At 46.1% G+C, this 21,180-nt stretch overlaps 1 protein-coding gene and 1 pseudogene across 4 annotated transcripts; one reads left to right on the top strand and one right to left on the bottom strand.

The window, feature by feature from the left end:
* Positions 1–102: 102 nt before the first annotated feature.
* On the bottom strand, positions 103–5,283 carry LOC123060908 (50S ribosomal protein L27). 4 transcript variants are annotated; one of them, XM_044483777.1, is made up of 5 exons: positions 5,020–5,283; positions 3,404–3,476; positions 1,311–1,417; positions 1,079–1,200; positions 103–596 (listed from the first exon to the last, which is right to left on the bottom strand). In XM_044483777.1, exons 3-5 carry the CDS (start codon positions 1,387–1,389, stop codon positions 360–362), a joined length of 438 nt encoding a protein of 145 aa, XP_044339712.1. In that variant the 5' UTR covers positions 1,390–1,417; positions 3,404–3,476; positions 5,020–5,283; the 3' UTR covers positions 103–359. The 4 variants fall into 4 exon arrangements, with proteins under 4 accessions (XP_044339712.1, XP_044339714.1, XP_044339713.1 ...); XM_044483779.1 differs by having other exon boundaries at positions 5,043–5,283; XM_044483778.1 differs by having other exon boundaries at positions 1,311–1,408; positions 5,043–5,283.
* Positions 5,284–7,814: 2,531 nt separating this feature from the next.
* LOC123056869 (uncharacterized) overlaps positions 7,815–21,180 on the top strand; it is a 182,835-nt pseudogene continuing 169,469 nt past the window's right edge.

The following is a 21,180-nucleotide window of genomic DNA, read 5'->3' as shown; positions in this document are numbered from 1 at the left end:
CGAGCTGTTCATATGGTTTGCCGGCAACAGCAACCACAATGAATCACAAGTCAGTATATATGCGAACTTTAGAATAGACCAAACAGCAGGGTACGCTGTTGATTTTGGAGAAAAGCAGCAGCATACGACTATACGAGCAAACAAATTACACAAGCGAACCTTCAATGTCTCATGCAGAATGGATACTTAAAATGACATCAGAAACACACTGAAGTTACTTACTGCAATCATCCTAGCCCAGAAACATTTTCACTAGAACAAGTTCATTTATGGAAGGTATCCATGTCGGAGCAAAACAGCAGAGCCATGCCCAGTAGGCTATCAGCAACTTGTCACTGCAACCCACGCACACATCAACACTACAGTAGCTCCATGTCAGCTGCAGTGGCTGAACCATTGGCGTAAACAGGGTGGAGAGTGTGCCCAGCTACAGGTTCAACATGAATCCATTTCCTGCCAGTCAGTTTATTCCGCTCGAACCACACATGGCCTTCCTTCAGAGAGAAGATAGTGTGATCCTTCCCCATGCCAACATAGTTCCCAGGATGGAAGCGGGTTCCTCTTTGTCGTACGATTATGTTTCCTGGTTCCACTTTCTGGAAAAATAAAACAAGTGTAAACGTTGGAGAGCGGTATGAGATCATTTTCCTTTTTTTGGCTATAATAATGAGATGAGTACAGCGACTACCAATGTTACGATGTATGGTATGATTAAAGCAGATGCCAAAATATCAAAAGTAGGACCCTGATAAGTGCCACATGTGTGGCATGAAGCAATTCCGCCCTGATGTTTTTTATGACAAGTTTAGTTACCCGAGGATGGCAACTTTAGTTGTGAAGCATGGCAACTTTCTGTTTGGATGGCAAGTTTCAGTTTTTTTGGAGTTTTTTTTCGTTTGGTAACTTTCATGTAAAAAAGGTCTGGGTGGTGTTACTTCGTGCCAAACGTGTGGCACTTATCATTTGGGCAAAAGTATTAGCTATTTTCATGTAATTTAGGAAATTATTCAGCTAATCTGGTTCAAGGTCATGAACAAGAAGAAACATCAAAACCATGAGGAGCACTTGAAGATGGTACCTCTCCACCAAATTTCTTAACACCCAGATACTTGGGGTTAGAGTCGCGGCCATTTTTCGTTGACCCAGCAGTCTTTTTTGTGGCCCAACGCCTAAACACCAAGCTCATTCCTCCAGATGTCTCTGGAATTAAGTACATACAAAATAAGGATCAGGCCACTGGCCCAGAAAAGGAAGAAGATATAAATTCTAAACTTTGATGTCACAGACTGTCTAAAGCCTAAGCTCATTACCTGTTGAGCTAGTGTACACTGGAACATTTGAGATCAGTTCTTTGATGTTTACTCTCCTGAAAACTGATGAGAGGGCCATCTTGCTTGCCACAGTTTACCTGTAGTCACTATAAGGATTCTCTCAAATATACTCCCTCCGTTCCAAAATAGTTGACCCCTCTATTTCGGAACGGAGGGAGTAGACATTAATAAAGTACTGTGGACAAAAAACAAATTATACTCATGCATTGTGCCTTTTTCTGCATTCCATGGTGATTACTCCCTTTCGTTCCTAAATATAAGACCTTTTAGGGATTTCACTATGAACTACATACAGATGTATATAGACCATACTTTATAGTGTAGATTCACTCATTTTGCTCCCTATGTACTCTATAGTGGAATCCCTAAAAGGTCTTATATTTAGGAATGGATGGAGTAGTTTTTACAATACGTTGCTCTAATTTTACTAAGCTAGAGAGACAACCTATAAATGTCCAAAAGGGCTCCGCTAACCTATGTTCTGCTATGTTAATACTTTTGGTGAGGGGGGTTAACCGAACAGAAATGGTATTTTGGACATTTACTGAGATGAGATCAAAAATATGGTGGTGGTGGAACGCGGGGCGGGGGGGGGGGGGGGGGGGGGGGCAGCATGGGAGGCAGCAATAGCAGCGGCAGCAAGCAATTGAGGACGGGGGAAGACCGAGGAGAGTTGGCCGGGGAAGATACCTTGCTTGCGGACGGGGGAAGAGCTGAGGCGACGGGCGATGGAGGTGGAGGCAGCTCCCGGCAGCGGCGGCGCGCTTGTGCACAGATGCGTCAGGGAATGGATCGTCGCCTTGGTGGAGCGAGACGAGGACGAGACCTCGTTCCTACGCTGCTGGGCAAACCTAAGTGGGCCGGTCATGGCGCAGCCCATTTAGTCATAGTTTTCGCGGATCATTTTGAAAGATCCGCCGCCTCGCAAGCTGTTCGATCTGACGGATGGAGCGATGGAGGGTCACTTTATATCACTGCAACACACGTCGTGTTGCAGAAAATTTCCGCAACATGGATTATGTTGCAGAAAATTTTGCAACATAGTTCAAGTTGCAGATTATTTTTACAACAGATGTCGTGTTACAGTTTTTTTCAACAGATGTCTTGTTGCAATAATTTTTGACGACAGAGGCCTCGTTGGAATTTAATTTGTTTTGTAACAGAGGTCTTGCAACAGAGACCTTGTTGCAGGAATTCGTTGTAGCTACCAGCAAGCAGCGACCACGTCGACCGAAAGAAAGGTTGATGCTCCCTCGGGATGGCGGGACATGAACGTAGCTCCTAGCGGTGGACGCGGACACCGATGCTTCCCCGGGACGGCAGATGCAGCTTGAGTTCGGTCGCACCGTGACGGTCGACGTTCATGATGGAGGCGGGCGACTCGTCGGCGTGTTGCCGGCGGCGGTCGAAGCAGCGCGAGGAGGCGCCGCCTTGACGGGAAGCTCGGGAGGAGCATGGGTGATCATTGCTCTCGTGGAGACCCAGATCCAGATCCCACAACACACCAGTTGTTGCGGTGGGGGAAATTACAACAATGACTCAGTTGTGGAACCTAGTCTGGGTAATACGTTGCTCCTAGCCATTTGATTAAAATCAGATCCAACAGCCACGGAGGCGGACGACGCATAGGTCGTTATCTGTCGGGTGATGCTAATCATTTCCCATAGTTTTCTTAATTTTCGGAAACATAAAGGGCGGCGCTAGGCGCCGGCCGGCGGATGTATTAGAATTATCCGCCGCACCGAGGTCCATTCGATGCGAGCACTAACAGCCATTAGATCTAACAAACCGCGTCTGCTGACCCCGTCATAACTTCCTGAAACAACGGCTCTGTTTCAGAAACAATATCCCCTGGCCACTTGTTCGGTAATTAATATATGTATATATATGATTAAGACTACAAGAGCCATCAAGTAGGATATAGTACTTCGGTTAAGACTTTCAAAACAAGGTATGGATTTCATATCATGAGGACAGAATGATAAGACTACAAGAGCTATCAAGTAGGACATAGTACTTCGATTAAGACTTAAGAAACAAGGTCTAGAGGCCAAAAAGCTTGTGTAAATTACCGAACTTAGGCGTGACAATTGGATCCCAAGATGGAGGCAACTCGTCCACCCCAACAAGAACCCAGGCTGCTGACTGTCAAAATAAGAACATATCAGAACCTCCCAATCAGTAATTAAAAATGAAACGGGGAAAATCAGGTATATTCCAATCAGGTTACATCATATCATATCTTTCAGCTCAGGCAATACTCCAATTTGCAATCAAGTACAGACTCAAAACATGAACTCATAGTATCTATATAATCTGGCGAACTGTCATTTGACACAGCCTAACAGTTAGGACCAGACATACTATCAATCTAAATACAGAGAAAGTTATACCAGTTGAAGAATGTCTGTGTAAAGATTTGCAAAATATGCACAGCTGTATCTTGCTGATACTACACTAATCAAGATGTTAGATTCTACACATCAAACAGCAGCAAACAGAGAAGGTGAAGGCTTTGATTCTACACATAGCGACATCAGACAGCAGTAAACAGAAACGAAAGCTGCGGCAAAACTCTGGCGAGTCAATACAGACTTTACAAAGCGACCCAGTAGTTCAGAGACGGGAGGAAATTGACCACCATTTTATAAGGTGAGGTGTTGGGCTGATCACTAAGCATCAACATTCTCTGCTATACAACATTGACTTGTGGGATCCAAAAATATCTCCTTATTGGCCCATTCAAGCAATTTCTAACTGGCCAACCTGTAATCTGCAACCTACTTCTGAAAGAACTAGTGAAAGACGCCATGATTTACTAACAACCAAGAAAACGAACAGAAGAATATTCTGCACAGTATAAGTTTCCATTTCAAATAGAACATACCACTGCACCGATAGATTAATTTATTAGCAAAACAGTCAAGCAAAGATAAGTTTAGGCTGGCTGACACCCGAGAAAGCACATACTTGGCTCTTATTCAACCATTCAAAACAATTCTGAGAGAATTGAAAATAAGAGAATTCAATAGTCTCCCAGAGAACAGGTAACTTCTAACTTTAGGAGCAGCAGTGCAAAGAACAAGCGGTCAAACTTGACCAATGAATTATATAGAACAATAGTAACTCCAAAATTCAGCTAAACAACTGCAAGTTGCCAATTACACACTGGAAATGCAACATACAGCAGATCATCCAACAATAGATAACTTTTGGTTAAATTCAACCAACCCATACAAAAGAGAAGCAAGCACCAGGCATATCAGCACATGGTCACAGCACATACAGACAACCGTTCCAACATCAAATTTGCTCCATGGTCACAGCACATACAGACAACAGTTCCAACATCCAATTTGCTCCATGGTCACAGCACATATCAAGATCACAATCACTATTTAACAATCTGCACCACACTGCCATTACAATCAACAATGAAAAAGTTGATTTACAATCTGCCAATTTATCCTCAACACACAAACTTATGGCAATCTCGACGGCTAGGGTTAGGGTAGAAGAGGACGGCGTTCTTGGCAAGCTAGCTGGGTAGGGTTAGGGTACATGTGGAGCTGGGGGTCGGAGACGCCGTTCTTGGCGTGCTTGCCGGTGAGGACGAGGCGGACGGAGGGCGTGCGGGAGGTGCCAGCCATGGAGAGGAGGGGGGAGGGGAGGGGCTGCGGTTACTAACCACCGGGGAGAAGTCCAGTATACCGGAGGAGATCGCCGACGTCGAGGCGTCGAGGCGTCTTGGGGAGGAGTCGGCGGCGGCGTCTTGGGAAGGGTCGGCGGCGGCGTCTTGGGTCGGGCGGCGGCGTGAGTCGGGCGAGCAAGAGGCTGTTTGGTTTACTACCAACACTTGCCCAGCCAAAAAATTGGCACGCCGGTGGGATTTGGCTGCAGTTTGGATCGAGGCCAAAATTTTGGCTCCTCCGGCTCGCCCTAGACGCCCTCGTTCTATACTTCTTCTATATTCGCCAATTTATTGGCGTGGCAAGGGCGCAGAAAACGAGCGCCAACATTTTGGCAACGGGGCTCTTTCTGTGCGTGTGCATTGTTTCCTGTTTAAGCGCACAAGATATAAGTGGCACTGTGGCGGATTAATCGGCTAATTAAGCGTTAGCCGAATTTTCTGTGGCTCGCTTCTTTTCGTACGTGGTATCGTTTCTTTTTCCTTTTTTTCCTGTATTACGAGATCAATGCGGCAGATTATAAGAGCATCTCCAACAGCAGGGCCGGCTTTGGACCAGTGCGAGAGGTGCGACGGCCCGGGGCCCAGACTAAAAGGGGGCCATAGTATATATGCAGTATATATATTATATATTACGGATTAGTGAAAAAAAAAATGACTAACATCCACCCCAGGTAGCTCTGAGCCCACCCAGCAAGCAGCACGCAACCTCCACTAGGGCCTGCCCAACCAAGCCCAGGCAACGCACGTTGCCCTGTCGTTCGCCTGGAATCCAGGGAGACGCACCGACACAGGAGCACGGAGACGCATCGACACAGCAGCACGCCGCCTGACGCCGACACCAGCGCACCGCACCGAACCTGGAGCTGAGTTTGGGGATCAAATCGGCAAGAATTCGAGGAAGAGATCAACTGATCAAGATCATCATTCAGAAGGTAATAATTCTCAGATCAATCTATTCATAAATCCTAATCTATAGGCGAATATTTTCCGGTGGTCTCAATTCTGAAACTTCCCATCTAAAAACATAACACCTTCAATCTCTGATACTGTATTCGTGTTTCTCGCTTGCAGCATAATCATGTTACCTAAAAAACATATATCTGGCTGTGAGAAAAGAAACAACAAGAAAAGAGTAGACAAGTTGATTAAATCTCAGGAAGGCGCTATGGATATGTTTGTCTTGAGGCCTGGTGCTGCTACAAATTCAGAGCAATTATATATCTTAAATGGTTAAGAAAAACCTGATGATACTAAGAATGTCGTTGAGGAAAATCATGTCGAGAAAAATAATGCTGCGGAAAATGATGCCGATCAGCACACGGAAAATTTTAGTGACCATGAGAATCTTGGAAATGCAGATGAGCAGGGTTCTTCTTTTGATATATATGATCCTAGAACTTGGAATATTCTTGACAATAAATCAAGAGATATTCTCATTGAAAAAAGGACCTATAAAAGAATACAATCTTGTGTTTCCCGAAGATGAAATTAGTGGCAGGCATTTTTCATATGATTACTACACAAGAAAGTTAAGGAATGGCGAGTTCAGTGATCGGAGGTGGTTAGTGTACTCTAAACACGTGAATAAAATCTACTGCTTTTGTTGCAAATTGTTTAAATCTGGAAAAAGCAAAAGTCTGCTAGCATATGAGGGATTGAAGGATTGGGGACATCTTAGTGAGAAGCTCAAATTGCATGAGAATAGTGTTGAGCATATCACTAACATGAATACTTGGAATGAGGTAATGCTGAGGCTAAGTAAGAAGGAAACAATTGATAAAGACATGCAACAAAAGATTGCAAGGGAGAAGGAGTGATGGAGACTTGTTTTAATTAGAATTGTTGCTGCTGTGAAATTTCTTGCTAAACATAGTCTGGCTTTTCGTGGATCGAATGAGAAATTATATCAAGATAACAACGGAATTTTTTTGGGAGTAATTGAAATGATGGCAGAATTTGATCCTGTAATGCAAGAGCATCTTCGGCACATTAAGAATAGTGAAATTCATCATCATTATCTTGGCCATAATATTCAGAATGAGTTAATTTCCCTTCTTGGTCGCACTGTTAAATATTCTCTGTTGAGGATAATTAAGGATGCAAGGTATTTCTCTGTCATCTTGGACTGTACACCTGACATGAGCCATCAAAAACAAATGACTCTAATTGTGAGGTGCGTAAACATGTCAAGTACTACTACAAAAATAGAGGAGTTTTTTCTGGAGTTCTTGAAGGTGGATGATACATCCGGACTTGGACTTTATAATGTGTTAATAGATTCACTTAAATCTGTTGGTTTGGATGTTAAAGATGTTCGTGGACAAGGGTATGGCAATGGTTCGAACATGAAGGGAAAACACCAAGGGGTACAGAGCAGACTACTTGAAACTAATCCAAGAGCATTATTCATGCCATGCGCTTGTCATAGCCTGAACCTTACTCTTAGTGATATGGCAAAATCTTGCGGTAAAGCTGTTACCTTCTTTGGTGTTGTGCAAAGAATTTATATATTGTTTTCAAGCTCTACTAAAAGATGGCAGCTATTGCTTGATCATGTTCCAAAAATGACAGTTAAGTCTTTGTGTAACACTCGATGGGAGAGTCGAATAAAGAGTGTTCAGGCTATCAAATATCAAGCACCCGAGTTAAGAAAAGCATTACTGGAATTGAAGAGAACTTCTACCGATGACGCCAAGACTAAGAGCGACGCAAAATCTTTGGCTAGCGCACTTGAGAAATTTGAATTTTTACTTGGCATGGTCATTTGGCATGACATTTTGTTCACTGTAAACATGGTGAGTAAGAAGTTGCAGTCTAAGTTTGTGTGCATTGATGTTACTCTTAAACAGATTGAAGGTGCCATCTCATATTTTAAGAAGTACAGAAATGACGGCTTTGCAACTAGTCTGGATATTGCGAGATCTATTGCAATTGACATGGGTGTACAACCTTTGTTTCCTGTCAAGAGACATATTACTAGAAAAAGACAGTTTGATGAAATTAGTGGCAATGACGAAAATAACCAGAATGAAGAAACGCAAGCAAGTGAGGTGGAATCATTTAGAGTTAAATACTTTTTGGCGATGATTGATGTTGCAATTGCTTCCCTAACTACTAGATTTGAGGAACTGAAGACATTTGGGAGCATATTTGGTTTCTTGTTCAACTCGAAAGAGTTGAAGTCCTTGGGTGATAATGATCTAAGAAGATGTTGCACTAATTTTGTCAACAAATTCACTCATGGTAAGTCAGCAGATGTCGATCTAGATGATTTCGTTTCTGAACTAAAAGTACTGCAGATGACATTACCAAACACATTCATGTCAGCGGATTAGATATTTGAGTTTGTTAGAGATGCGGATTGTTATCTAAATGTCTCAATTGCTTATCGTATCATTTTGACCGTACCTGTGACTGTTGCATCAGCTGAAAGGAGTTTCTCAAAATTGAAACTATTGAAAAATTATTTGAGGTCAACGATGTCTCAAGAAAGATTGAATGGATTGGCCATGTGTTGCATTGAGAAGAATATGCTGGATAGTATTGATCTTGACACTTTCATTGATGATTTTGCATCAAAAAATGCACAAAAGTCTCGTTTCACATGATCATTGGAGGTTAGCATGTTATTTCAATATGTTTTTTCTGCGTTGTAACTTCCATGATACTTGGTTTGGAACAATGACAAGGAAAATAACATATGCTTGATTCTAGTAAAAGTATATTAGTTTTATGATTTTATAGCAATTTTATATTTTCATGTATCAAATTGGATTTTTCTCTCTATTGGGCCCACTGGTCGGGTTCGCACCGGTGCTTTCGAAATCATAGAGCCGGCCCTGCCAACAGGCGCTTAAAAAGAGCTCCGCGCACTAAAAGTTTATTTTTTTGGCGCCGGACAGCTCCAACAGAAGCTATAGTGCTAAAAGTTTTTGGGCGCGCGCTGAAAAACGCTATCGCGCGCAGCATATTTTGGGCGTCGGATTGCGCGCGCTTCACAATTTGCACTATCCACTTTTTGAACACGCGTTTTTGGGCGCCTGCTAAAGCAAAGTTGGTACCAGCACATTAACGTTTATTTGGTGCGGAATTTTTGTGCGGCCGTTGAAAATGCTCTAACATGCCAATAAAACGTTGATGGAAGCTAAACAGTCACGCATTGACGCATGTCTGTTACGTGATTGTTGGTTGGATCAATTAATCATGTGTAACTGGCCGTGTAAATCATGATTAGTACAGCCCAACAACAGCCATATATAGTACTACGGAGATCAAATTTGTGTGGTCACATATGTAAGTACACGTATTAAAACAAGATTTGCGAATCAACCTCTGGTTGAGATGGTTAGAGCATCTCCAGCCGCGCCCCCAACAGGCCCTTCCCAGGCGTTTTTGTCGCGCCGGCGTCGAAAAAACGGCCCAGTCACCCCTCCAGAAGCCCATTTTTCGCCGCTCAGGCCGAAACTGGTGCCGGCGGATCCAGGCAGAACCCGGTGCCCTGCGGGGCGCCTGGAGCGCCGACACAAGCGAAAAAGGGCGCGTGGGTCCGCCCTGTCGGCGAGTCCAGCACCTATTCCCACCGTTTCTTCCCGCTTTTCCCCCACTTCCCTTCCATTTTCTCCTTTCCTCCCGCCAATCTCCCTCCCGCTCGCCTCCCAGCCGGCCGCCATGCCACCGAAGAAGTACGTCGCCCCCCGCGCGGCGGCAACCGCGACCGCCTCCGTCGCCCAGCCGAAGCAGAGGAAGCCAAGGGCGCCGCCGTCCAAGCCACCGAGCATGACAAACGCCGAGCGGAGGGCGAAAGTTCAGCGACGGGAGGCTGTCACCGCCGACCGGCGCAACAGGGCCATCGCCAAGAAGGCCCGTGACAACGCGGCACGCGCGGCTGCGGCTGCCGCTTCGGCGGACCAAGCCGAGGCCGAGGCGACTCGCGCGGGGATGATGAATCCACCCGGCAGCCACGCCCAGCACGCTCCCTAGGGCCAGCAAAGCGTCGGCTCTCCGTCGTCGCAGCCGTGGGGATCGCCCTCGCCAAGCTACGCCGACGAGGACGCGCACAGTGGGTTCAACCCAAACATCACCTTTCCCCATGGACACCCGGCCCAGCGCACGCCCTCTCCCGCCTTCGTCGGCGTGCAATACCCTCCATATAATTACTCGTCGCCCGCCTACGCGTCCTCCCCGACGCCCCATCTACGCCATTGCGCGCTGCCCTTCTTGCACCTCGGCGACACTGACGAGACCGAGGGCGACATGGACGACATCATCGCCGCAGGTTCGGCCGCGGCCGCCGCGTCTCCCGGGTTTGTCACCCAGGACGAGACGGTGGATCTCAGCGGCGGCATGGCGAGGATGAGCAGGAGAAGAAGGAGCAGGAGGAGGAGGAGGAGGAGGAGGAGGAGGAGGAGCCGTCGCCTGTTCCGGCGAAGGGGCACAAGAAGAAGAAGCGGGCGGCCAGGTCAGGCGAGCCGCGCATCAAGTGGGCGTCCAAGGAGGAGGAATGCCCTCGCCAAAGCATGGAAAGTCGTCTGCCTCGACCCGACCACCGGCACGAACCAGAGCATCGACACGTACTGGGACCACATCAAGGCCGAGTTCGACGAGCGCAAGCTCGTCGACCCCTACTTCAAAGGCGTCTACATGCAGCGCGGCTCGAAGGCGATGGCGAACCATTGGGGGCGTATCCAGGGGCATGCAACAAATGGCATGGGGTCGTGGAGGAGGTCGCGGCTCGCCCGAAGAGCGGCGTCGGCGTTGAGGATCAGGTATGCCATGCTGGTCTCTCCCGCCTCTCTTCGCAGTGTACGCCTGCCAACTGTTTGTTCCTCCGCGCAGTTGCTGCGCATGTTCGCCCTATACCGGCAGAGCAACAGCGACGCTGAATTCAAGTACCTTCATGTTTACAAGCGCATTGACAAGTGCGAGAAGTGGGCGGAAGTCCGGCGCACCCTCGACAAGGCCAAGGAGACCTACAAGCCGGACGCGCCGACTCCTGGCGCATCGGAAGGGCGGCCAGACGGCAACAAAGGTGCCAAGAAGGGGAAACCCGCCGACGCGGCTACCGCTCGAGTGCACGAGTCCATCAAGCACTGCCTCACCGACGTGCAGGCCCTGGCCGTCCTTCGTGAAGAGAAGACCGACGCGCGGTGGTCACTGTTGATGTCGAGCAGCGCCATCAAGCTCGACCTGCTCGGGACCAACGTCGCCGCGAAGAAGAGAAACACCGACCTGGCTTTCCTGCTGGGCGGGGCAGACATGCTCCAGAGCACCGACGAGGCGGTCAAGGCATGGTACTTGGCGGAGCGCGGCCTCATCCTGAACCAGATTCCCTCGACACCGCTGCCAACGCCGACGCCCACGCCACCGCTGCCGCCAAGCCCGCGTGATGACGCCTCCACAACGCCCAGCAGCACCGATGCCGCACCGACACCGTCCAGCGCAGAAGCAGCTCCGACACCGCCAAGCCCGCGCATGCCAACTCCGCCGATGCCTGGGGCAGAGCCCGCCGAGTGATGCGAACGCGAACTTCTGCTGCTCTATTTTTTGTACGCCTGTCCGATCGCTGAACTGTGACTTGCGATCGCTGGACTTGTGTGACGTCTTTTGTGAGCGGGAACGACCAAGTTCGAATTTTCCGCGTCCTGGAGGCGGTGCCTGGGGGCGTGACTGGAAGCTAGGTCGCCCCCAGGGGCCGAACTAGCGCCAGTTTGCCCCCAGACCGCTAGTTTTTAGCGCTCTAGGGGGCCGAACGGCTGGAGATGCTCTTAGGTGGACAGTGGTATCCCCAACCCACCAGGTTTCAAGTCCTGGTGCTCGCATTTATCCTGGATTTATTTCAGGAATTCCGCCGATACGCTTTCAGTGGGAGGAGATGTTCCCGTCGACTACGAGGCGCCTGCGGTGACTTCGTAAAATCTCAAGATGATATGCCAGCTTAGTCTCTCGGAGGTGCTCATAGGGGTAGGGTATATGTGTGTGTGCGTTCATAGGGGTGAGTGTATGCACGTTTATATGAGCGCTTGCATATGTACTGTGTTAAAAAAACAAGATTTCTCTTTTGACATATTGGAACTAGTAGGTTTTCTATGTTTCTTGTTTTTTGTTAGTTTGGTATTAAACCGTATTATAATTAATCAAAGTTGACAAACATTTTACCAACTCAGTTGGCTACAAACCAAATGGGCCTAGCAGTTTTGCCAAAAAAATTGTTGGCACAATGGCTATCATCCAAACAACAACAACTTACCAAATTTTTGGTCATGCCCTTGCTTTGGTCATGCCAAAAAATTGGTTGGGCAAGTTGGGGCTCAAACCAAACACACCCCAAATCCTCGAGGGGGGCCTCGAGGGTTCTGAAGCGCGTGGGAGGAAGTGGGTCGAAGGGGGATTGAGGGGATTTGGCCCATGTAACCTCGCCCATCAAATGGGCTCTCGGGGTTTTCCGCGGGTTCTGGGCCGCGCGAGGAATATCGGCTTGAATCCCCCTAAACCACGCGTACCAAACAAGGCCTTAGGAGGGTCAGTCCTTGTTTGGCTTAGGATCTTCAGTGGACAATGGATAATTCTCCCTCTGTTAACTTGCTCGCTTAACTAAATCCTCTGCATCATGTGAAATACAGTTATCTACCTTTTTTTAAAGAATCAACTCAGCTGAAAGTTAAATCTTTTGTAGATATTGTACGTCTTGAGCTCCCACAGATTTTACCACCATTATATAGGGGCATCAGTATTTGTTGGGGAACATAGTAATTTCAAAAAAATTCCTACGCACACACAAGATCATGGTGATGCATAGCAACGAGAGGGAAGAGTGTTGTCCATGTAGCCTCGTAGACCGAAAGCGGAAGCGTTAGCACAACGTGGTTGATGTAGTCGTACGTCTTCACGATCCGACCGATCAAGTACCGAACGTACGGCACCTCCGAGTTCAGCACACGTTCAGCTCGATGACGTCCCTCGAACTCCGATCCAGCCGAGCTTTGAGGGAGAGTTCCGTCAGCACAACGGTGTGGTGACGATGATGATGTTCTATCGACGCAGGGCTTCGCCTAAGCACCGCTACGATATTATCGAGGTGGACTATGATGGAGGGGGCACCGCACACGGCTAAGAGATCCAAGAGATCAATTGTTGTGTCTAGAGGTGCCCCTTCCCCCGTATATAAAGGAGTAAGGGGGGAGAGGCGGTCGGCCAGGAGGAGGCGTGCCAGGGAGGAGTCCTACTCCCACTGGGAGTAGGACTCCCTCCTTTCCTAGTTGGAGTAGGAGAAGGGGAAGGAGGAGGGAGAGAGGAAGGAAAGGGCCCCCCCCTCCTTGTCCAATTCGGACTAGAGGAGGAGGGGGCGCGCGGCCTGCCCTGGCCGCCCCTCCTCTTCTCCACTAAGGCCCGTATTGGCCCATTAAACCCCCCGGGGGGGGGGTCCGATTGAAGGAAATATGCCCTAGAGGCAATAATAAAGTTATTATTTATTTCCTTATATCATGATAAATGTTTATTATTCATGCTAGAATTGTATTAACCGGAAACATAATACATGTGTGAATACATAGACAAACAGAGTGTCACTAGTATGCCTCTACTTGACTAGCTCATTAATCAAAGATGGTTATGTTTCCTAACCATGAACAAGGAGTTGTTATTTGATTAACGGGATCACATCATTAAGTGAATGATCTGATTGACATGACCCATTCCATTAGCTTAGCACCCGATCGTTTAGTATGTTGCTATTGCTTTCTTCATGACTTATACATGTTCCTATAACTATGAGATTATGCAACTCCCATTTGCCGGAGGAACACTTTGTGTGCTACCAAACGTCACAACGTAACTGGGTGATTATAAAGGAGCTCTACAGGTGTCTCCAAAGGTACATGTTGGGTTGGCATATTTCGAGATTAGGATTTGTCACTCCGATTGTCGGAGAGGTATCTCTAGGCCCTCTCGGTAATGCACATCACTTAAGCCTTGCAAGCATTGCAACTAATGAGTTAGTTGTGGGATGATGTATTACAGAACGAGTAAAGAGACTTGCCGGTAACGAGATTGAACTAGGCATTGGAATACCGACGATCGAATCTCGGGCAAGTAACATACCGATGACAAAGGGAACAACGTATGTTGTTATGCGGTCTGACCGATAAAGATCTTCGTAGAATATGTAGGAGCCAATATGGGCATCCAGGTCCCGCTATTGGTTATTGACCGGAGACATGTCTCGGTCATGTCTACATTGTTCTCGAACCCGTAGGGTCCGCACGCTTAAGGTTACGATGACAGTTATATTATGAGTTTATGCATTTTGATGTACCGAAGTTTGTTCGGAGTCCCGGATGTGATCACGGACATGACGAGGAGTCTCGAAATGGTCGAGACATAAAGATTGATATATTGGAAGCCTATGTTTGGATATCGGAAGTGTTCCGGGTGAAATCGGGATTTTACCGGAGTACCGGGAGGTTACCGGAACCCCCCCCCCCCGGGAGCTATATGGGCCATAGTGGGCCTTAGTGGAAAAGAGAAGAGGCAGCCCAACATGGGCCGCGCGCCCCTCCCCTCCCTTGGTCCGAATAGGACAAGGAGAGGGGGCCGGCCCCTCTCTCTCTTTTCCCCCCTCCGCGAATCCTATTCCAACTAGGATTGGGGGGGGGGGGGAATCCTACTCCCAGATGGAGTAGGACTCTCCTGGCGCGCCTCTCCTAGGCCGGCCGCACCCCCCCTTTTAGTCCTTTATATACGGAGGTAGGGGCACCCCAGAAACACACAAGTTGATCCACGTGATCTTATTCTTAGCCGTGTGCGGCGCCCCCAGCCACCATAGTCCTCGATAATATTGTAGTGGTGCTTAGGCGAAGCCCTGCGACAGTAGTACATCAAGATCGTCACCATGCCGTCGTGCTGACGGAACTCTTCCCCGACACTTCGCTGGATCGGAGTCCGGGGATCATCATCGAGCTGAACGTGTGCTAAAACTCGGAGGTGCCGTAGTTTCGGTGCTTGATCGGTCGGGCCGTGAAGACGTACGACTACATCAACCAAACGCTTCCGTTGTCGATCTACCAAGGGTACGTAGATCACACTCTCTCCTCGTTGCTATGCATCACCATGATCTTGCGTGTGCGTAGGAATTTTTTTTGAAATTACTACGTTCCCCAACAGTGGCATCCGAGCCTAGGTTTTATATGTTGATGTTATATGCACGAGTAGAACACAAGTGAGTTGTGGGCGATATAAGTCATACTGCTTACCAGCATGTCATACTTTGGTTCGGCGGTATTGTTGGATGAAGCGGCCCGGACCGACATTACGCGTACGCTTACGCGAGACCGGTTCTCCCGACGTGCTTTGCACAGAGGTGGCTTGCGGGTGACAGTTTCTCCAACTTTAGTTGAATCGAGTGTGGCTACGCCCGGTCCTTGCGAAGGTTAAAACAGCACCAACTTGACAAACTATCGTTGTGGTTTTGATGCGTAGGTAAGATTAGTTCTTGCTTAAGCCCGTAGCAGCCACGTAAAACTTGCAACAACAAAGTAGAGGACGTCTAACTTGTTTTTGCAGGGCATGTTGTGATGTGATATGGTCAAGACATGATGCTGATTTTTATTGTATGAGATGATCATGTTTTGTAACCGAGTTATCGGCAACTGGCAGGAGCCATATGGTTGTCGTTTTATTGTATGCAATGCAATCGCGATGTAATGCTTTACTTTATCACTAAGCGGTAGCGATAGTCGTGGAAGCACAAGCTTGGCGAGACGACAACGATGCTACGATGGAGATCAAGGTGTCGCGCCGGTGACGATGGTGATCATGACGGTGCTTCGGAGATGGAGATCACAAGCACAAGATGATGATGGCCATATCATATCACTTATATTGATTGCATGTGATGTTTATCTTTTATGCATCTTATCTTGCTTTGATTGACGGTAGCATTATAAGATGATCTCTCACTAATTATCAAGAAGTGTTCTCCCTGAGTATGCACCGTTGCGAAAGTTATTCGTGCTGAGACACCACGTGATGATCGGGTGTGATAGGCTCTACGTTCAAATACAACGGGTGCAAAACAGTTGCACACGCGGAATACTCAGGTTATACTTGACGAGCCAAGCATATACAGATATGGCCTCGGAACACGAAGACCGAAAGGTCGAGCGTGAATCATATAGTAGATATGATCAACATAGTGATGTTCACCAATGAAACTACTCCATCTCACGTGATGATCGGACATGGTTTAGTTGATTTGGATCACGTAATCACTTAGAGGATTAGAGGGATGTTTATCTAAGTGGGAGTTCTTTAAGTAAATTAATGAACTTAAATTTATCATGAAACTTAGTACCTGATAAGTATCTTGCTTGTTTATTCTTGTTTGTAGATAGATGGCTCGTGCTGTTGTTCCGTTGAATTTTAATGCGTTCCTTGAGAAAGCAAAGTTGAAAGATGATGGTAGCAATTACACGGACTGGGTCCGTAACTTGAGGATTATCCTCATTGCTGCACAGAAGAATTACGTCCTGGAAGCACCGCTGGGTGCCAGGCCTGCTGCAGGAGCAACGCCGGATGTTATGAACGTCTGGCAGAGCAAAGCTGATGACTACTCAATAGTTCAGTGTGCCATGCTTTACGGCTTAGAATCGGGACTTCAACGACGTTTTGAACGTCATGGAGCATATGAGATGTTCCAGGAGTTGAAGTTAATATTTCAAGCAAATGCCCGGATTGAGAGATATGAAGTCTCCAATAAGTTCTATAGCTGCAAGATGGAGGAGAACAGTTCTGTCAGTGAGCATATACTCAAAATGTCTGGGTATAATAATCACTTGATTCAATTGGGAGTTAATCTTCCAGATGATTGCGTCATTGACAGAATTCTCCAATCACTGCCACCAAGCTACAAGAGCTTCGTGATGAACTATAATATGCAAGGGATGAATAAGACTATTCCCGAGCTCTTCGCAATGCTGAAAGCTGCGGAGGTAGAAATCAAGAAGGAGCATCAAGTGTTGATGGTAAACAAGACCACTAGTTTCAAGAAAAAGGGCAAAGGGAAGAAGAAGGGGAACTTCAAGAAGAACAGCAAACAAGTTGCTGCTCAAGAGAAGAAACCCAAGTCTGGACCTAAGCCTGAAACTGAGTGCTTCTACTGCAAGCAGACTGGTCACTGGAAGCGGAACTGCCCCAAGTATTTGGCGGATAAGAAGGATGGCAAGGTGAACAAAGGTATATGTGATATACATGTTATTGATGTGTACCTTACTAATGCTCGCAGTAGCACCTGGGTATTTGATACTGGTTCTGTTGCTAATATTTGCAACTCGAAACAGGGACTACAGATTAAGCGAAGATTGGCTAAGGACGAGGTGATGATGCATGTGGGAAACAGTTCCAAAGTCGATGTGATCGCAGTCGGCACGCTACCTCTACATCTACCTTCGGGATTAATATTAGACCTAAATAATTGTTATTTGGTGCCAGCGTTAAGCATGAACATTATATCTGGATCTTGTTTGATGCAAGACGGTTATTCATTTAAATCAAAGAATAATGGTTGTTCTATTTATATGAGTAATATCTTTTATGGTCATGCACCCTTGAAGAGTGGTCTATTCTTATTGAATCTCGATTGTAGTAACACACATATTCATAATGTTGAAGCCAAAAGATGCAGAGTTGATAATGATAGTGCAACTTATTTGTGGCACTGCCATTTAGGTCATATCGGTATAAAGCGCATGAAGAAACTCCATACTGATGGACTTTTGGAACCACTTGATCATGAATCACTTGGTACTTGCGAACCGTGCCTCATGGGCAAGATGACCAAAACACTGTTGTCCGGTACTATGGAGAGAGCAACAGATTTGTTGGAAATCATACATACAGATGTATGTGGTCCGATGAATATTGAGGCTCGTGACGGATATCGTTATTTTCTCACCTTCACAGATGACTTAAGCAGATATGGGTATATCTACTTAATGAAACATAAGTCTGAAACATTTGAAAAGTTCAAAGAATTTCAGAGTGAAGTTGAAAATCATCGTAACAAGAAAATAAAGTTTCTACGATCTGATCGTGGAGGAGAATATTTGAGTTACGAGTTTGGTGTACATTTGAAAAATTGTGGAATAGTTTCGCAACTCACGCCACCCGGAACACCACAGCGCAATGGTGTGTCCGAACGTCGTAATCGTACTTTACTAGATATGGTGCGATCTATGATGTCTCTTACTGATTTACCGCTATCGTTTTGGGGATACGCTCTAGAGACGGCCGCATTCACGTTAAATAGGGCACCATCAAAATCCGTTGAGACGACGCCTTATGAACTGTGGTTTGGCAAGAAACCAAAGTTGTCGTTTCTGAAAGTTTGGGGCTGCGATGCTTATGTGAAAAAGCTTCAACCTGATAAGCTCGAACCCAAATCGGAGAAATGTGTCTTCATAGGATATCCAAAGGAGACTATTGGATACACCTTCTATCACAGATCCGAAGGCAAGACTTTTGTTGCTAAGTTCGGAAACTTTCTAGAGAAGGAGTTTCTCTCGAAAGAAGTGAGTGGGAGGAAAGTAGAACTTGACGAGGTAACTGTACCTGCTCCCTTATTGGAAAGTAGTGCATCACAGAAAACTGTTTCTGTGACACCTACACCAGTGAGTGAGGAAGCTAATGATGATGATCATGAAACTTCAGAACAAGATACTACTGAACCTCGTAGATCAACCAGAGTAAGATCCGCGCCAGAGTGGTACGGTAATCCTGTTCTGCAAGTCATGCTACTAGATCATGATGAACCTACGAACTATGAAGAAGCGATGGTGAGCCCAGATTCCGCAAAGTGGCTTGAAGCCATGAAATCTGAGATGGGATCCATGTATGAGAACAAAGTATGGACTTTGGTTGACTTGCCCGATGATCGGCAAGCAATTGAGAATAAATGGATCTTCAAGAAGAAGACTGACGCTGACGGTAATATTACTGTCTACAAAGCTCGACTTGTCGCAAAAGGTTTTCGGCAAGTTCAAGGGATTGACTACGATGAGACCTTCTCACCCGTAGCGATGCTTAAGTCTGTCCGAATCATGTTAGCAATTGCCGCATTTTATGATTATGAAATTTGGCAGATGGATGTCAAAACTGCATTCCTGAATGGATTTCTGGAAGAAGAGTTGTATATGATGCAACCAGAAGGTTTTGTCGATCCAAAGGGAGCTAACAAAGTGTGCAAGCTCCAGCGATCCATTTATGGACTGGTGCAAGCCTCTCGGAGTTGGAATAAACGTTTTGATAGTGTGATCAAAGCATTTGGTTTTATACAGACTTTTGGAGAAGCCTGTATTTACAAGAAAGTGAGTGGGAGCTCTGTAGCATTTCTGATATTATATGTAGATGACATATTACTAATTGGAAATGATATAGAATTTCTGGATAGCATAAAGGGATACTTGAATAAGAGTTTTTCAATGAAAGACCTCGGTGAAGCTGCTTACATATTAGGCATTAAGATCTATAGAGATAGATCAAGACGCTTAATTGGACTTTCACAAAGCACATACCTTGACAAAGTTTTGAAGAAGTTCAAAATGGATCAAGCAAAGAAAGGGTTCTTGCCTGTGTTACAAGGTGTGAAGTTGAGTAAGACTCAATGCCCGACCACTGCAGAAGATAGAGAGAATATGAAAGATGTTCCCTATGCTTCAGCCATAGGCTCTATCATGTATGCAATGCTGTGTACCAGACCTGATGTGTGCCTTGCTATAAGTCTAGCAGGGAGGTACCAAAGTAATCCAGGAGTGGATCACTGGACAGCGGTCAAGAACATCCTGAAGTACCTGAAAAGGACTAAGGATATGTTTCTCGTATATGGAGGTGACAAAGAGCTCATCGTAAACGGTTACGTTGATGCAAGCTTTGACACTGATCCGGACGATTCTAAATTGCAAACCGGATACGTGTTTACATTAAACGGTGGAGCTGTCAGTTGGTGCAGTTCTAAACAAAGCGTCGTGGCGGGATCTACATGTGAAGCGCAGTACATAGCTGCTTCGGAAGCAGCAAATGAAGGAGTCTGGATGAAGGAGTTCATATCCGATCTAGGTGTCATACCTAGTGCATCGGGTCCAATGAAAATCTTTTGTGACAATACTGGTGCAATTGCCTTGGCAAAGGAATCCAGATTTCACAAGAGAACCAAGCACATCAAGAGACGCTTCAATTCCATCCGGGATCTAGTCCAGGTGGGAGACATAGAGATTTGCAAGATACATACGGATCTGAATGTTGCAGACCCATTGACTAAGCCTCTTCCACGAGCAAAACATGATCAGCACCAAGGCTCCATGGGTGTTAGAATCATTACTGTGTAATCTAGATTATTGACTCTAGTGCAAGTGGGAGACTGAAGGAAATATGCCCTAGAGGCAATAATAAAGTTATTATTTATTTCCTTATATCATGATAAATGTTTATTATTCATGCTAGAATTGTATTAACCGGAAACATAATACATGTGTGAATACATAGACAAACAGAGTGTCACTAGTATGCCTCTACTTGACTAGCTCGTTAATCAAAGATGGTTATGTTTCCTAACCATGAACAAGGAGTTGTTATTTGATTAAGGGGATCACATCATTAAGTGAATGATCTGATTGACATGACCCATTCCATTAGCTTAGCACCCGATCGTTTAGTATGTTGCTATTGCTTTCTTCATGACTTATACATGTTCCTATAACTATGAGATTATGCAACTCCTGTTTGCCGGAGGAACACTTTGTGTGCTACCAAACGTCACAACGTAACTGGGTGATTATAAAGGAGCTCTACAGGTGTCTCCAAAGGTACATGTTGGGTTGGCGTATTTCGAGATTAGGATTTGTCACTCCGATTGTCGGAGAGGTATCACTTAAAGCCTTGCAAGCATTGCAACTAATGAGTTAGTTGCGGGATGATGTATTACAGAACGAGTAAAGAGACTTGCCGGTAATGAGATTGAACTAGGTATTGGAATACCGACGATCGAATCTCGGGCAAGTAACATACCGATGACAAAGGGAACAACGTATGTTGTTATGCGGTCTGACCGATAAAGATCTTCGTAGAATATGTAGGAGCCAATATGGGCATCCAGGTCCCGCTATTGGTTAT

This window comes from Triticum aestivum, chromosome 3A, assembly GCF_018294505.1.
Source record: "Triticum aestivum cultivar Chinese Spring chromosome 3A, IWGSC CS RefSeq v2.1, whole genome shotgun sequence".
NCBI lineage: Eukaryota > Viridiplantae > Streptophyta > Magnoliopsida > Poales > Poaceae > Triticum > Triticum aestivum.
The sequence above is the reverse complement of the archived record's forward strand: the minus strand, read 5'-3'. Positions and strand labels throughout refer to the sequence as shown.

Bases quoted from the DNA above. Each gene is read 5' to 3' on its own strand.
- LOC123060908 (XM_044483777.1), bottom strand. From the start codon at position 1,389: ATGGCCCTCTCATCAGTTTTCAGGAGAGTAAACATCAAAGAACTGATC. The intron at 1,201-1,310 runs GTAATGAGCTTA...ACTTAATTCCAG, and splicing joins AGTGTACACTAGCTCAACAG to AGACATCTGGAGGAATGAGC. The intron at 597-1,078 runs GTACCATCTTCA...TTATTTTTCCAG, and splicing joins TTAAGAAATTTGGTGGAGAG to AAAGTGGAACCAGGAAACAT.